Below are 18,014 nucleotides of genomic sequence, written 5' to 3'. Positions count from 1 at the left end.
GTTTTCTACTCAGGAAGGGCATCCTTGTTTTTTTTTATTCTAATGCTTGTCCTTAACGCCGAATGTTATTTTGTGAACTTTCTGCGTTTTCCGACTTCCATTTGGCATTAAATTCACCTTGCCTTGATTCTGAAAACGTATCTTTCCGAAGAACTACCATTTGTTTTGCAAAAGAGTCCTTCAGGCAGGCAGGCAGTCGCAATGTGATTGCGTGAGTTGGGCACCCATTTTAATCGCACTCGCTTCACAGCTACTGTATTGTAATACGATGGTGGTTTATCCCTCGGTATTGGTGAGGCGCCACTTTTGGACTTTGAACTAGCCTTCTTGTACCTCACTGGATTGGCTGGCCTTCGGCCATGCCAATAGCCCAGACACCTTCTCTGTGCTGGACATATATATTCTGCCCGAGCATTGTGGCTTTTTTCGTCTTCAGGTAAGTCTAGTAAACGATTCAATGTAGCCCATCCTTATTAGATAATGGCCAGAAATTTGCCGCTATTTCACTTTTGTTCTTTCTACCGACCCCTTTAGCCCAAGTGCAGGCGGTCACATAACAAAAAAACAAACCTAACAATTAGGCCGATTTAAAGGGACCAGTTTATAATTCATCATCGCGATAAATGGGCGTGATTCCATTTTGTGCCAATGACCGAAGCAAAGACGCGGTAAAATATTTTCTTGTGTTTTTCACATTTACCAAAGCCGAGGCGATTCCTAAAGGCTTTTATACGTTTACATTTCTGTCCATATACTTGCGTTTTTTCACATGTGTTACAAATGTTTTATGTAGTTACGTTATTTATTTACAAATTGTTAGGACAATCTAAAAAATGTTTGAATTAAAAAATCAGACAGGTCAACAAATGCGAATATTAAAGCTTTTTAAAGTTACGTTAGTAGATGATTTATAGTTTTAAAATTGTTTTAGTTGGATTGCACATTAATGCTATTATCCCGCTCCTCTCACAATAATTTCCAATTATAACCTTTTATCTTCTTGAAGTAAACTAATGTTGCACTCAAGGCCATTGCGCATTTATGTGAATAACTACGTGTGAATACTTTCTCGGCCTTGGTAGAAAACATATCTTGAAAGATAAATTGCATGCCAGACTTTGCTTAGATATCAACCACAATACCTGGGTAGGCAAGTTGTTAACTGAATGAATGATGGACGTAATGTTAGCCCGTTCTTATACACTCGCTGCTGTATCTATGCTATTACTTTGTGATTCATCTTCACTTAATAAAGCTTGGTTTTTAGACAAAATTTGCGAATACTCAGATAGCAAAGCGCGTAAGAATGAACCGTTTGATGGCTAGGGCTTACCGTAAAGATAAATTCTTCCATGCGAAACTCGTAGAAAAAATGCAACTACAGGTTTAGTTAGACCATGTAGTGGAGGTACCTTGGCAACAGCATTTTACGTCTGCTTGACATGAGTGTACGGATGTGGTGCCAAGTAGCAAGAATGAACGCTTTTCCGCACAGCTCATTTGCCAGAATTTGAATTAGTATGAAAGTGGAAAGTGAGAGAGACAGAAGCAAGAATTCCCCACCTGCAATTCAAGTGTCGGCAACTTAGGTGTTAGAAAAACACCGAACGGACACTGAGTTGGGAGAATGCTGTGCTCTCTTAACCCAACACGTCATCCACCAACGGGAAGAAGAAACAGTTGCCAGAGAGTTCTTTCATCACCATTGACAATAGGCAAAGATAACGAGTAGCACGTAGACGACCTCCAGTTACTAGCGGATCAGGCCTTTCGCGGCTCACCTTCACCTAGGCCTGCTGCATGATCACAGTCCACTTTAGACACAAGAGTCGCCTCTTTCGCTGGAGAATCGCCATCCATTTCTATTCATTCAAGAGCTTAGAACCGAAGATTCCTTTGACTCATTCCAGTCGGCGAAACCAGTTGCCAACGAGTTCTTTGAATAGAGTAATTCCGAGCAACATTATCAAAGTGGGTGTCAGCACAGTTGTAAAGAATCTCCACACATTGACCTAATATGGATAGACCACGTCTTTTCAAGAGCGTCATAGAAGGTCTGCAACGATTCTCTAAGCGATTTCAATTACAATTAGCCTACACGTCGTTATCCGATGCAGAAGGAGTCAAATGGCTGGCTGAGAGGCCGCTCTAGCGGTTGGAGCAAACATTACATAGCCAACGATGCACATTAACTAACCTCTCACCTTACTTTATCTCACCTCTCCTCCACAAAACACACGGTGCAACTTTAGCCTACAGCCCATCCTCATGCTTAAACGCGTTAGCAAAACTTTTTTTGCACTTTCAGTACAAACATTTCGCTGTCTTTAACATCGTCAGGTAGAAGGAGAGGTGGATTAAAGGTCGCGCAACCATCGGGGCAGAAGATCGGTGGCAGAATGGGAGCGCGAGGGCCGCCAAAATGGGTACTGTAGAATAAGTGAGGCCAGCTGGCGATTAGACTCAGCGAAGGGAGTAGAGCGGTTCGTGGCACTGGGGAGGGAGTGATTATAACTACGACCTTTGCTCTCGGATAGGCACCACTGATCTCTCGACAATCCATTACGTTTTAACAATTGTCTCGCCTTAGGGTAGGGTCCACCTCGTGCGCAATAGTAGCCCTTTCTCTCACTCCACCTGAAGAATAAAAGGAAGGAGGGAAGGAAGCAGTAAACCCACTTAGAAAACCACTCCGCATCCACCATACACCGCATTCCCAATCCTAAAGAAGGCGACGACATCAGGAGGACTTACACCAGCAGTTTTGAGTAATCGATGAAGGTGGAGACATTTAGGAATTCCTGCACGTCGCGTAGCACCTCGGCAGGATCCGATTCTAACCGTTCGACATCAACCAGAAGGATCTGCAAGTGGAATCAAGATGCATGCGAAAGGCGTCTCTACATCCACCATGAGTCGTCGGCGTCGCATACGAAAAGGTAGGCCATCGTGGCGGTGCAACAAGAGGCGGGATTCAATAACAAGCCTTATTGCTCCTCACTATAACTGGTGTATATTTCGTGGTCTGATCTGTCCATCCCCAACACCATCCATAAAGATAGCGAGCATTTGTGATATTGTGTACGTGGCTTATTTATTTATTTACTTATTTACCCATTTGTGAACGCATAGGTCCCGGCTTGACCCGAACGTCATTTGTACTTTTATCACAATACTCACACGATTAGCGCGATAGTGATGAAGCCAGTGACGAAAATGCGTTGCGTAGACACTGGGCTCAACACACTTCAGATGCAGTTGGTAGAGCTGGGCCGCGAGATGTTTGGCGTTGAAAGAAGACGACGCCGCGGCAGTAGCGATAGCCATGGCTTCATCCAAACTACTGGCATTCAGCACCTCGGTGAATGTGAAATTCAGTGCTACGGGCACTTTGTGTGCTCTTTGATGCTAAAGTGTGGGAGAAAAAAGAAAAAAGAACCTGCCACCAGAAGTAGTAGCAGCAACACACACACGCAAACGCAAGTACACCCACCTGATACCAAGAGTGTGCCCGCAGCATGGGGTCGCGCAGAAGTACAATGATCTTAGCCTTGGGAAGAAGAGCAGCCATTCGCACCACGGCTAGAGAGGAGTCAAAGTAAGTGGCTGACTTTTCAAAGTTGATGCCAGTGACTGGACTATAAAATTGGTCGTTGTAGAAGGCGACACCCTTGCTGTAGATAGTGGAGTTGCTAAAGAACTGCACCTCCTCATAGGGCGAGTGTGAAAGAAAGCGATTAGGCTGCAGATTTGGGTGCATAGCCATGAAAGCCAGCAACGCGGTCGTGCCTGTGTGAAAAGGCAGAAGCATTAGTGAAGAAAATAAGAAGCAAATTGGCGGTGAATGAATGTAAATGAGCCGAGTGCGATGTTGCAGCAGTGGATTCGAGGTAGACGTATAAATTAATATATTTTGGATGGATGGATGAAAGAATGGACGAATGCATACAGAAATGAATCCACGGATGAATGTCGTTTTAGGTGTAAAGGATAGATGAATGAGTAAATTGGAGAATGCGCACCAGTCTTCTGCGGTCCCACAATGATAGCTGCGGGGAGGCGCCTTTCACTGGAGATGCAGGCGGCTGGGAACCAAATTGCCTCGTGCCTTGGGTTCACGCAGGGATCCGAATGCACTGGCATGGAAGTAGGCGCACTTGCTCGCTCCGTTGGGTTAAATGCCAAGTGGTACTCCATTAGACGCCAAATCGGCGCCCATTGAACCTTCAGTCGGGTCCATCCACGCAGAAATGCGAAGACTCTCTCAAAGACATATAGTGCCAGGCGGTCTTGTGCGTAATTACCATAGTGCGTCATGTACAAATTTACCTGCAAATGAGAAGCAAAGTTCTTTACTCGAAAATGTGATGCGATTCCCAGTTACTCCAAAAAACTAGGTCACCATAGAAGATGCTTAAAAAACAGGTGAACAGAAGGTAGCTTAAAGTGAGAGCAGAAAATACAAATGAATGATGCCGCAGCAGCTATGCTCACAGGTCTAAAAAGTAAGGTGTCGAAGAGGTCCCCACCAAAGGCCATTCCATCCAATCTTTCGACGCCACCGGGATAGCTGTTGAGCAGCATTGTGGAGGTGTACACTCCACACACCTGTCTTGGCAGCACCTTGAGCAGGAAGGAAATTAAACAGCCAGAGGTAATTTATTGTTGTCTTCACTGCCACGCACTCGGGACAACCCTGACACTGCAGCCTAGATACTGTACTGTTAAGAAAAATTAGGAAACTGCGTTGTCTTTAGATCAAAGACAGTCTACGTCTATATGGTTGATTTACGGTGAAACCATCTGCTTCCAACCTAAACCAGTGCATGAAGATAAAAATGGAGGTGTCACATATGCGTGACACAGTTGAGGAGAGTATTCACTGACCTGAACTCCTTGGTAGTGGAAGCCGCGACGTGAGTGTGGTGGAAAGAGTTTAGGATAGCCCTCTGTAGTGGTGACATTTATGTTCCACACCTCCTTCCAAGCAGTGTAGAGGTGCGGAATGACTGGATACACACCAGAATGATGGGGAGCCACGGCATAACCATCTACTATTGGTAGGTCCTTCTCCTAGGCGAATACAGTCAAACTCGCTGTCTCAGGTTAAGAATTATTTTTATTAGAGATCAGTGGAATATTAGTGAATATAGGCAAGTTAATCAGCGAGAGTTAAGTGAGAGATGAATGATTTATGGTTGGATGAGTGGATTAATCGGTATGAACCAAAATAAGGTTGGACAAATGCATTAGAAATGGGTCAGAGATGAATGAATTGGAATTGTGGGAACTTGGGGCAGAATCATCATGACCAAGGGAGTCACCCACATACAGTCGTTGGCGGTAGCCTTGGAAACGTTAAAGCCATTCAACTGGGTATATGAGCACCTCCGTCACCATCAAAATGCTCTGTTTGGAATTGTTCTTCGTAGAGACGAGTGAATGCCTTCTGGGATTTAGATTGTACACCTTCAATCACTGCGAAATTTTCCTGTTATCACACACACGCGCTCTCACACCCTCGAATGGCACGGGTCTGAAATGGCGCATGACATAGGCACCGGCCGTGAAAAAGTCATGGCCGAGCACAACCACACGCCTTCATGCCTTCCACCAGTGTGTGACTTGTACCGCCTCGTACGGATGAATGGGTGAGTACAGAGCACAAATGGTAACTATGATGTAGAAATGCAGGAACTAAAGTAACATGGGTCAAGAATGCATGTTTGGTGTTGTCAACGTTGATGTCAAGCAAGGCACATTTTCAACAATCAATTGTGGAGACAGTTCTTTCTTACAACAATTTGACAATATTTGCATGAAAAAAGTATGCATACAAACAATAATCCAGGTGGAAGATGGTTGAGCTTTTAAAAAAGGACCTGAAATAACACCACCACCTCCTCGCGTATGATCTAAAAGATCACTTTCCAACCACATTGTAGGCTGTCAAAAAAGGATAATTCAAGCATTCTTGCTACTCACCTCAGCAAACTGTTTATTCAATTTAAACTGTTGGAGCAATTCTGATGGCGAGAGTAGATGCGGTTGTAAATGCGAATAGGTATGGCAAAACCACTTGAATTGATGTCGATACTCTGTTGGCAGGAAGGAAGGAAGAGAATGATTGATTTACGTCCAATCTTGCAGTCAAATGCCTCCATCACTGTGGGGGACTTTGGAAACTCACGAATGAGAGCCTCGTCACCAAGCTGCTCTTGGGGATTGCCGAGCAAAAAGAACATTCCCGAAAATCCCATATGGAATGTGAAACCGGGCATGAAGTGACGACGCCACCGATTCTGCGTCTCAACAAGGTTCTGCAAGAGCCATCGGCAAGCGTAACTGTGCATTTGATCTCATAAAGACATGCTTTATGTTGAATGGATAGGGGAGTGGGTGGGTGGGGAAAAACTACTGCACCTTTTCAACACTGCCATAATCTCTTCAAATAGTGCTCTACATTCCTCAACCTCGCAGGCGGGGGGGGGGGGTAGTGACTTCTACTTTTACTTTCACTTTTTGTAAATTGCAACCCACCTCAACGTCCGCAGGAGTCATTCGATCCCCACGTGACGCCACAAACACGTCGTCGATGTCAATGTGAACGTACCGCAGAAGACCGAGATCTACGGAGACGCAAGATCTAGTATTCATATTCATTCGACAATAAGGATCCTTGCATTATTATCTACTCTCTTACCGTACTCAAGTACGGCAGAGTCTTCAAAAAAGTGATGGATGGCATCGTTAAGCAGGAGTGAGGTGGACCAATGTTGTAAGGGCCTGTAGGCAAAGAGGAGCCTTTCAATGCCATCAAATTTTCCCATATCTTTTAGCACCAGACTCTGGTAAATCGCTTCACTATCACATCCAACAGTTCCGTTTATGCTGCATTCTGTGAAAGCACAACTTCGTCGTTCCAGCTGCGTGCCTTGCCCCAGGGGTACTTGTGTGAAAGCCACGGTCTGGAAGGCGTCAGCATCACCAGAATTGCGAGGAACAAGAGCAGCCCAGGACCGTCTCCACTTCTGATACTCCTCCCGGATAGATTCCTCGCTGACACAACTCCGATTTAGAACGGAGATGAAGTCGGGAAGGAGGTGAACAAAATGCCGCACGGAGGCGGTAACGTCGGAGAGCAATTGAGGATATCCGTCACGACGCAACGGGAAGCACCTCGAATAATTGCGCTGCCAATCGCGACATGGCGGTAGCTGATCCATCAGATCTCTTTCATCTGCCTGACCTCCGCGCGCAACGTATAGTACGTCGCTTTCCCGTGACAAAAAGAAGCCTTTCGGTGATGACGATGGTGCGAAACGGCGAAGTAGCAGCGGATAAGAGGGATCTACCTTCAGAAAGCCGAAGAAGGAAATAAGGAATGCAAAATGACGGTGTATGTAGGTTTTCAGGGAGTGCGATACGATTAGGCATTATGATTTCCCAAGTGTGTATTTAACAAGGAAGGCTTGCTGGGTTACTTGGACTGCGCCCTCATCATCTTCGAGCCATGGATATTGACCCAAATCAAGACCTCCTTACCAATTACGAATTGCCAGAGCGCCAATCGGAAATGATATGAGAGGCTAAGTCGATGACAGTGGTAAGTGAATCTGACGCAAAACTAACAAAATCGGGAAAGTTGTGCTAGACACAGAACGTCAGTGTCACAACATACGGCACATGATGTGAATGACACCGTCCGCCGCAGAGAAACACAGTAGAAAGACTGTGGAGGTTAAGTTTGCCTTTGGAAACCACTCCAATTGTGTGTTCCGCATGAAGACATATGACAGACAAAACGGCACTAGACTTGAATAGTTTAAGTGTCTACCATCAAGTTCCTACAATAAAATACGTAAAATGCACCAATTATTCCTCCTCTACGTTTCTGGCAACCAAAAGAAATCCACATGCAAGGCTCTGAAGGACTTGATAATAAAATTTTGGCAGAGGCTGCTTTGAGTTGTGTGGTTCATTAAATGGTTTCATTTGAAAAGACTTTCGCGAACAATAATCGGTGAATGAAATGCGCTTGTTATATCCTTAAAACCCCTAAACCAAAAAAACCTCCTTTTTCCAGGCGGAGGTCCCAAAGATCGTAAAACTGTGCAACTTTCACGGTCGATAAGATGCATCATGGCCGTTGAGGTCAAGCGTCTTTTCATTCCCATTAAGATTAATATATGATCTTGGTTCACGATCTGTACATTTAATACACTATGTTGCCATTGTCGAAACAGGAAGATAAACAAAGGGGAACGCCAGAGATAAAACTCAAAGAAACTTTGCAGCAAAATGATCCATCCAAATATATGTTCAATTACTCTATTTCTTTAGTCTCCAAGAGTAGATTCACCGTCTCGATAGCAATAAACCCTACCTCAGCGTCACAGCTACCTCATGGCTCTTCCGTGAGCTTAAAATACACGATTTCTAGAAATTACTATGCGTCGATTACAAGTGAATAGATAACTCGAGGCGCTACAGGGAAAATGAGCCTACCTCAGCAAAGTCGTCATTGCCAGGAATGCCTTTCAAGGTGTGGGCCTTTTGAAAGAAGGCAATAACTGCCACGCTGTTAGCTTTGCAGTAGTCATCAAGAGCCAGTTTGACCGCGGCAGGAAGGCTGAAGTAAACCAAAAAGTCCTCAAATATAACCATTTGAAAAAATTTGGCGAGGATGAGTCGGTGTACTTGGGAGAGGAAAGACACCAGATTTAGAGGATAAACGGCAAGCCGAAGGGATTGTACAACGGAGATAACAAGCCTTGCATCTTCTGATATCTGGTTATCAGAAGCGGCGACAAAAAGGATAAGAGGATGGGTGTGCTTGGAATAGTTAATGTTCTTCGGAAGCCGTGAAGGCACAAAAGTTCGAAGGTTATGGGAACGAACATTCGCGAAGAAGGTTTGTGATTCAACATTTTCAGAAGAAAGCCTATGTACAACCAAATATATAATCCCGATTGAAACAAAAAACAGAAAGAATTTCTTCAACATTGTATAGATCTGGAGTGAGAATTGCAATATTTCTAAATGAAAGAAACACGAAAAATTTGGTTGATCATTAAAAGGTGTAAAAAAGCTCAAAAGTTATATTCATTATGAGTAATAACAAATTCAAAAGTGTCGTGAAAGAAAAATTAGTAAAAACTTTTCGAAACAAATACCGATTAAGCACAATTGCAAAAATAAAAGAGACCTTCTTACTGTTCAAATGGGGCTAAAATGCCACAATGGCAGTGTCATTAGGAAAGTCTGAATGACAGTAGTCAACAATCACGAATCGCGCACAATCGAAATGGCTCTCAAATCCGATTTACTATCCAACGTAGGACACACCCCAGGAGCAATACCATCCAACCAATAGCCACAGAAAGCGTGCAGATCATTAACCCAATCATTATTTAAAGATCGTTCGCTAAAACGAACACAAGGACCACAAAACGTTTTAAAAAGCGCAGTCAAGACACTGTTATAAAACGGAATAAAAAATTGTTAAATACGTTTTAATTTTTTCGCATTTAAAACGCCTAACTAAAAAAGGAATAAATGAGTGGACTACTTCGATTTGAAACAATTTAAAAGACGTGTAAAGAAACATGCGCAAATGCATTACAATTAAAAATTAGAGTGTCACCTAAGTTAGCGCAAATGAGTGCTTCTTATCAGGGCAGGTCAATAAGATCACCATAAAATCAATGGTTTGTGTAATGCTTCAAATTCTGTTAGACCGTCGGCTTCGGTAAAACGTCGCGTTGCCTTGGCTTTTGTATCGCTCTAAATGGTTTTGCTTCTGGACCATACCAAAAGCTCTATTACCTCCCCTATGTTGAAAATACCATTATTTTATCCAAGTGTTGCGTCTTTTCTAGCCTTCATGTACGGCTAGGAGTGCTGCAATGGTAAAAGTGTAAAACGAACCCGGTTAGGGTGGAGGAAGGAGGACATGTGCTGCTTTTGGCGAATCGGTGATAACAATAAAGATAAGGGCTGAAACTGACGGCTGTCTTCGCCGATTATCCCAGTCCCGCATTCCGTCGACAAACCATCAACAACTGAAGTGACACTAGCCGCGAACCATGTGGGAAGGCTTTGCAACTGAGTCTTCCCACAATACCTGCATAAAGCTGTCAATCAAGTAGACTTGCGACGCCTCGTTTACTCCTCTACTAGCTGAATTGAGCCCGCACAGAAGTGGCTGGGCAACTGTGAATTGATAACAACTTAAAGGAGCAATTGACACAAAACCTTTCCTTCGTAGACTTGTGTTTAATTTAGCCCTACTTTACATAAAAATGCTATTAGGCCAATGTTCCCACGTCTATTTATGGACACGCATTATGGTGAGCACAATTTTACGATTCAGGATGCAGCTGCCGAATGGAACGAAGCTAAATCCACTTAAATTGCCAAAAGAGATCATTGACGTTGAGGGCAAGTGACAGGCCTGCTTTGTGGGCGTTTCCTTACAACAGTGGCTACCTTGTGACCAACGGGAGTGTTGGGGACGTTGACTGCTTGTTCAGGTGTTAGTAGAGGAAATGTGAAACTTTTGAAGGGCATTTGAAATAGAAAATAAGCTCTACTCTAAAACACAACAGCTGACAAAGATGTGCTTAAATAAATCGTTCTCAAAACGTTTTGTCAATTACTGAAGGTTATTACTTTAAGGACCTTAACATATTCTGAAGAACAGATACACTATCTTACATTTTGCACTGTATCGCATACCGTTATTTTGTACTCTGCCCCATTGTGGAAATACTTCCTCGAAAACGGAGAGCTAATAATGATGGCAAGATGCTCTATCATGATTTTTAAAATTAGTGCTTTAGTGAGGCAATTAGAAAATTTCGGAATTGCTAATTTAGTTTAAACGGGCAGAGACGCTTCCGATATTACGTTTTGCGATTTGTTTCCACTAAGACTGAGACGGATGGATGCCGATAGACCTGTCCCCAGAGTGTCTCAGTATAATCATCTGAAGCTGTAAGCTTTTCTAATAACCTTCCTATCACGCCTTTTGGCGAATTCGAAAATGGCCTTAGTTACTGCCTATCTGTGGTGGAAATTGCCATAACCAAACTGTACCCGTTATTCTATGTACGCCTTCAGCATATCAATTAGAGCCCTCGGTGGATCCCGCCCTCTTCGCTTAAATCTATGAGTTGTGACCATTTGTATTACTTGGCAAAATAGTCGCAAAAATAGAGGTGGAACCACCTTCTCACGTACGATTTCCTTACATTTATTGGTGGTTCGAATTACTTATGATGACAAAACCCTACCACCTTATAATGCCACCCATATTGTTGAAGTTATGTGGGTCCTGTTTAAAATGCGCCAAGCTTTATATATTGTTCCGGAGTTGACATTTTGTGTGGTCAATCCTTAAAGTGAAGTAGGAAAGGTGGGTTATTGTTAACTATAGGCAAACAGTTGGCAAATAAGTTCAAGACTTCTTTGTTTGTTACTACTTAGCAAATTTGGCCTTTTTTCATTCTCGCTTCTTATTTCAGATCTGACGACGAGCTTAGATATTGTGTGGACAAAGTTCAGTCCGTATTTAATATACCCGAGGATGAAATTCAAATTGAGAAAAAGGTACATTCCCATTTCAATCGCCTTGCCTTCATAACGTTTTAGTTAATTCTTCGATCTATTTATCGGGAAGTGGTATTTTGCAGAGAATAAGTGTAAACTAGGGTTTTTATGTTTTTTAAGAGTGTATCAGGAGGAAGTTTTGGGGATGTCTCATTCGGCACATACCGTGGAAAAAATGTGGTGAAAAAGGACTTTAAATTTTTCACTACGAAGAATGAGCGCAAGTACAACTACCGCGAAACGTACACACTTGCCACCTGCAATCACCAAAACATCGTCAAGTTCATTGGTGCCGGTCCTAACACGCGAATAGCTGACGTTCGCTATGTTGTCATTGAGCGGGCGACAAACGCCTCCCTGGCAGAGCGTAAGTTTCCCATTTTCTCCTGGGGCCAGGGCAATTTCTCCTGTTTTAGTCATTGAATCAGGTTCTGCATACTCCATTTGGCACGTGATGCTCTGGAACTTGCATCTCGCAGATGGGTTGGCGTATCTTCACTCTCGTCCTGAGCCAATCATCCATCGGGACCTGAAACCCGCCAACATGCTCCTCTTCGATGGGTGCACCACCCTCAAGATAAGCGACTTTGGTACCTCAAAGATTATTGAGACGGGCAAGGAGGACTTTCAGTCGCTAAATCAGGGCTCGCGTATCTATATGGCACCAGAGGTACAACAGCGTAGGTCCTCATTTGTTTTTCATCTTCTGCATGTTTCATCAAGTGGAAATCTGTCGCTATGCTTGGGAGTTTTGCTGTCAATGTGATGTTTTCGTAACGTTGTAGTTTTCTAATCCCTTGCAAACCTAGGCCGTGTTGGTGAAAGTTATGCCCAATATACGGAGAAGGTGGATATATACAGTATGGCGGTTTCACTCTGGGAGATGTTGACACGAAGATTGGAGCAAAATGTGAATCCTCACTGCATGAAGATCCGTTCATGTCCACCCTTTCTGGAATGCCTATTTGCTCGGTGAGAATTTTCTGCATTCCTTGCACGCATTAGAAGCACTGTCATGTTGGAGCAGAGTTAACTCGAAATTTTTGTGTGTTTAGTGGAATGGCAGAGGATCCCGCTCAGCGACCAACAGCCTTACAATTGGTTCGATTGCTAGATTTCATTATGCGTAAAGTCTGCATGATGAACACCTCCCAGCTATACATTGATTTTGAGAGCGTTGGGATTCCTAGTGTCTATCAACAGGCTCCCACACAATTTGTCGACACGAATACCATAAAACAGCAGGTGCACAACGTACTTATCTAATTTTAACTGCTCCCGCGACTATAATGCGTTCTTTAAATGCTTTCGCTGTCACCTTCTCTTTTGACATTCTGCAATGCTTGTAATCACTGACTTTTATCCACTTGTAGGGCTCATCATATTGTAGTCTGTTTGAAGAAATGATGACCGTGCGAGTTTCTGTAAGTCCCTCAGTGTTGTATGTCTTTAAGTGGTACCACCCTGACGAAGGCACTAAGCGTACCTCTGAGGAATAGCTTTATTATTGGCACAGAGGAGAGCCTAAAGCTAGCAAACTAAGTTGGTGAAAAAAAGGCGAGAGTGAAGAGCTTACGTAGATAAACCCGCAGCCTAAGTGAATATCGTTTTGCACTAGTTGGTGCCTCGCAAGCCTCCCACGAGATACCGATGTTATTGACTCTTCTTGTCAATTTTGATGAGTCTGCTGTTTCGTTTTTGTTGTGAACTTGAGTGAGAGAGATACCGCGGCTTTTGCACTGCTTGCGCTTGATCAAGTCTCCAGAGAAAACACAGTTTGAACGTCAATCTTGACCTGCGGGAAGGTTGAATCCGAAGATCATCTCCATGGCGCCTTGTTTTTTACGCTATCCAGCGATCTATCTAGGTTCATTAAGCCACTGGAGAGCACTAAGTAAGTACCTGTCTTTCACGTAGATCAAGTATCGTCAAATATACACCTTGACAGCGCCATGGTTGCTTTTTCCAGGTCATGGAAGTTCGGTACCATTTCGCTTCTCAAAATCCTTGTCGTGATTGCTTCTTCTGTTGCCTGTCGCCACGTAGTCGGTTAATCTCATTAGTTTCCCTCCTATGGAAACAAATGGGATAGCTGGTAACTGGATTCAACTTCCCTTGTCACTGCTACTAATGGTGCTCCCAAAATGACGTCGAGAGACGCCGTATGCCACTGCAGTGGGTAGGAGATTCTGTTGTTAGCATCGTAAGGGGTTGAAAGACTACGGGCGAGAACTGTCCGTCTCGAATAGTTCAGCTTGCTAGCAATACCCTTTTGTTCCATATTTGTTGCTAGGATTTTGTGAAATGCGGTAAAATATTCTGTGTTGTGCTTTGTGTAGGACCCCAGGTCAAAAGTTATCTCTGAGAGGAGAACACCTGGCGATGGTCAGGAGTCTCAACGTTATGTCACCACTGACGCGGTAGGGATTTGTTTTACATGATTATTTAGGTTTGTTGCTATTGGAGGTAGTCTAGTGAAGCCAAACCAAGTCAGAATATTTGATTTTATTCCGTAAGGCGTTTTTTGCTACATTTGACCACGTCTTTTGTCGCCGCTGAGGTATTGACGGGTAAAAGTCTATGAAACAAAAGTTGTCTTTTACGGTTGCGAATTACGGGGGCATCTGACTTGCTACTCAGTTCTTGTTGTGTTGTGCCGTGTTTGGTGCTCCGATGGAAGGGAGACACACCCATTGCTATACTTAGACACACTCAGTAGGTGGCGATGCCAAGATTGGGCGTTCCACGAAATGGAATAACGGTGCTGGTTAGGGTCGTGGCTACCACGTTCGAGATCATCGCTGACAGGGATGCACACGTGATCGTGGTTGGGAGCATTCAAATGTTTCAGAACCGAGCAGTTGAGTAACTAAGCATCACTGCCTACTATTGCTTAGTCCATTGTGTTTGGGGTTTTTTGTGGGTTCGCATTTCACGTTTTCGTTCACAAGACGCCTCGTTATCACCCCACTCTGCAGCATGCCGTCTTCAGGAACAGTGTCTGTGTGTGGGCTGGATCAGCCCAGCGCTTGAGTGCCACTTGTCATGCGTAGCATAGATTGGTGCGTCGAAGTGTTGTGATAAGACGGACCTGCAATTCGCTACTGCTAGTCGTCGCGCTTCCAAGGTGCATTTGTGGTACCGTGAATTTCGAGGACAGATCTTTACTTGAACGCCACCGCTGCCAAATATCGATAGAAGAAGTAGGCTGGTGAATGCGAGCACGTAGTGAGCGCGATTGGAGCGCCACATTGAATCAAGAGACGCTAAATAGGCGGAGGTCAGTTTATGCAAAATGTAGGCGTTTGTTAGTCAATTGTGTCATTATTTCGGTTCCGCAGCGCCACCACACAAATTCATTCAATTCTACTTCCTTATAGACTCTTTTCAATCGTCCATCTGTAAGTACAATTATTATTCCAAGTGATTTCTTTCGTGATTACTTTATTTGCGACTTCATATGGCTCACAATTCAGACCCTTCGTTAGGAACATGTAGCAAATGCTCTTTACTCGTTGCTAATAAGCATGGGTACTGCATACCGTGATGGAAAAGACAGGCTGATTGACCTACTTGGGTATTTTGGATGTAAGATAAGGTCTTGCAAGTGTCCATAAGTTGCAGCAGTCCAAGTAGTCGTTGAGGTGGTGCATGATCATTGTGTGTCGCCGAGGAACAAAGGCCACCTGGACTGCGATGGTCGTTTTTCCACATCGAGATCCTCACTTCGACTGCATTATTGCTGCGTAAAATGCGATTATCCATTTTGCCCCAACAAACGTCTTTAACTCCATCACACTTTGTGGACTTCTGAACTCTGTAATGTTTGCCTCTATGTGCTAATTTTGCCTGCACATGCCTTGTTTTATTTAAGTAGTATTGCACGTTTTGAAACATTTCTTTGTGAAACCTTTGTCAATGACGATTTTATAAGTTACTTTGATGTATTTCTGACCTGATTAATGGACGGGTCCGCTAAATTGTGCATGAATGCCTTTGGAAATGGGTTACTTTTACTTTGAGTACGTGGTAGCTGTGCAATTTCTGAATTTGCCTAGGATGCGTCTATCTACTGCGGGGTGAGTGTCGACCTTTACTTTTTATCCCATCCAACTCAGAATTCTTCTCCACAGCACTCATCTTCCCGTCCATGAATGGAAGTGAAAAAGCGAATGCCACTTAGCAGTTAGCAATGAGAATGCTTTTCGACGAGCACCAAATTTCAGCTTGGATGTAGCTCCCAAATTCACGTCTAGATGCGTTTAGCGTAACATGCGGTAAGAAATCGGATTCATACGACGGTTGTGTAGCGCCTCGAGGCTCCTCTGAAGACGAATGGCGACATAAGACGCGGACAGAATATGCATTGTCGGCATAGGACAGGGCTGGGGGCTACTGGCATGACTCGGAGGCGAGGCAGCTCGGCGGAGGTGCAGTGTCGGAACCCCTAAGTGGTTTGCCACCGAAACCAAGAGTTACAAAACAGTTGGTTTAGTACGGTTGCATTCTTTCAGACTAGTCAGTTCAAAAAGGCAATATGTGATGTGGACGAATTTTGGTGAAACTTTAAAGCACATTTTCCATTATAATTTTAGACAAGATGTCAGCAATCGCCTTCGAAAGAGGTAGAAATTATCTTTTTTCTTTTATAGCTGCATTTGGTTTAAATCTTATGTTTATGGTAGTGAATGACTCCTCGTGGAGACTAAAATCAGAAATAATCTGTCAAAATCCTGTGATTTTGTGTGATGTGTCAGCGAACCCTTTCATTCCTTATAGGAGGTTGCTGCGTTAGACTTGAAGCTGGTCCCCCTGCTTCTACGGGTGAGAATGCCTTTTTGCCTCTTTAGTGGCATATTTCATTGGCAAGTAACCAGAGTTTAATTACTGAAGAAATCAGGGAACATAAGGACTCAGAGTAAGGAGGTGGGAAGACTGGTATCGTGGGTGTCAGCAGTGGAAGTATGACAGCTAGAGAGCCGTTCACAATGCGAATCCTACACTTGACACTCTTCTGCTTTGGCTGACAGAATATTATTTGCCACATACCAACCAGACTGGAGTGAAGGAATTGGGCAAACACCGGAATTGGAAATGCTGACATTCCTGAGGCATTTGTTAGTACACCCGTCGACGTCGTCAACCCGTAGCGGCATAGCTGAGGGCGAAACCATCGGGTGGCATACAAGGGACCGCGTGGTCGTCGCACGTGGCCAGACGGACGCTACCTCCACCAAATGCCACCTCCGTGACTGGTGTTTGCGTTCGGAGTGAAACAGCTCGGTCCACAGATTATCACCAGTAGTGTAGTTTAGCGCATTGCAATGTAATGATGAGATGGAGCTGGCACTTGCTACTGCGTATTATCGGACCTCCGAAGTGCATTAGCGTTGCCTTAATTGTAGGAGACAGTTTTCCGCTTGAACGTCACTGCTACCAATTGCACGCAGATGTAGGCAGGTGGGCGGAGTTGGGTCGTCGTACCGAAACAGGAGACACTGAATGGCCAGCGGTTAATTTCGGTGTATGTGAGGGTGCAGCTGGCTGTAAGCGTTTTTTTGTCTTACTGTAGCCGGTTTACCCTGCTGGTGGTTCAAAGCCAGAGATGGAGTTGTACCGTAAACATATTGAGCTGGCGAGGAAGTATGTCAGACTTGGCGAGGAGATAAAACGCTTGAATAAGCTGTGGGACGATAGAGTGACGCGAATTGTCTCGGAGAAGGGCATTAACCCCAAGCAGGTTGACAAGTGGAAGGAACGCATCAGGGAGTACTGCGACCTCTACGTCATTTTGGTACGTCTTCCTTGACAAATGACGTTGCAATCCACTTTACCCGTTGTCAACAGGCACTCATTTTCTTTCAGTCGCGTGAGGTACAAAGGCGTACACGCTAAGGACACTGAAATTTTATTGAAACTGCCATCTACGTAAAGCTGCCAATAACTGGATTAACACTTCTCATTCATCCGCTACCTTCTTAACCCTTCTCCCCTTTTAAGGCCATGACTTGTGATGAGTCTGCTGTTATCGATACTAGTGGCTTATTTGTTAACATTTGCTCTCCTACTGTGGAATGAAGTTGAGTTCAAGTAGACATTGTGGCGAATGCCTTGGTCAGTGCAGTGTCCAGGAAGCCACTTAGGACTTAGGACCCTCTAAGTTGCAGTAGCTGACGAGAACTGCATTTGCGGAAAAATTAATACAGTTAGTTGCAGAGCATGCTGATTGTATAGGATTCAAGGTTTCTGTGCCAGCATCAAAAAGGGGCAAACAATTCAGTCGTTTGCATCAAAACATCTGTTTAAGTTATTTTCCACACTGCAACTCTTTTGAAATATCTTTTTATGTAAAAAAGAGTCGGATGTGACGTATTTACGCAAGGTAATAATTATTTTAACGG

General features: G+C 44.0%; 2 protein-coding genes across 2 annotated transcripts; one reads left to right on the top strand and one right to left on the bottom strand. All coding sequences in view use genetic code 11, as the record gives it.

Annotated features, from left to right (window-relative positions):
- Positions 1 to 2,357: 2,357 nt before the first annotated feature.
- EGR_10430 (Bifunctional heparan sulfate N-deacetylase/N-sulfotransferase) lies at positions 2,358 to 8,667 on the bottom strand (the record flags this gene model as incomplete). The annotated part of the gene is made up of 12 exons (XM_024499679.1): positions 2,358 to 2,637; positions 2,755 to 2,864; positions 3,181 to 3,408; positions 3,494 to 3,789; positions 4,023 to 4,329; positions 4,495 to 4,623; positions 4,888 to 5,073; positions 5,986 to 6,098; positions 6,137 to 6,320; positions 6,541 to 6,629; positions 6,704 to 7,355; positions 8,509 to 8,667. 12 exons carry the CDS (start codon positions 8,665 to 8,667, stop codon positions 2,358 to 2,360), a joined length of 2,733 nt encoding a protein of 910 aa, XP_024345907.1.
- Positions 8,668 to 10,945: 2,278 nt separating this feature from the next.
- EGR_10429 (Mitogen-activated protein kinase kinase kinase) lies at positions 10,946 to 17,691 on the top strand (the record flags this gene model as incomplete). Its single annotated transcript, XM_024499678.1, has 12 exons — positions 10,946 to 10,998; positions 11,529 to 11,613; positions 11,734 to 11,980; positions 12,030 to 12,293; positions 12,423 to 12,585; positions 12,669 to 12,858; positions 12,987 to 13,037; positions 13,953 to 14,033; positions 15,992 to 16,067; positions 17,019 to 17,137; positions 17,186 to 17,407; positions 17,614 to 17,691. 12 exons carry the CDS (start codon positions 10,946 to 10,948, stop codon positions 17,689 to 17,691), a joined length of 1,629 nt encoding a protein of 542 aa, XP_024345906.1.
- Between the last annotated feature and the right edge of the window lie 323 nt (positions 17,692 to 18,014).

This window comes from Echinococcus granulosus (genome assembly GCF_000524195.1).
Source record: "Echinococcus granulosus chromosome Unknown EG_S00219, whole genome shotgun sequence".
Taxonomy (NCBI): Eukaryota; Metazoa; Platyhelminthes; class Cestoda; order Cyclophyllidea; family Taeniidae; genus Echinococcus; species Echinococcus granulosus.
This window is presented reverse-complemented; position numbering and strand designations above follow the sequence as displayed.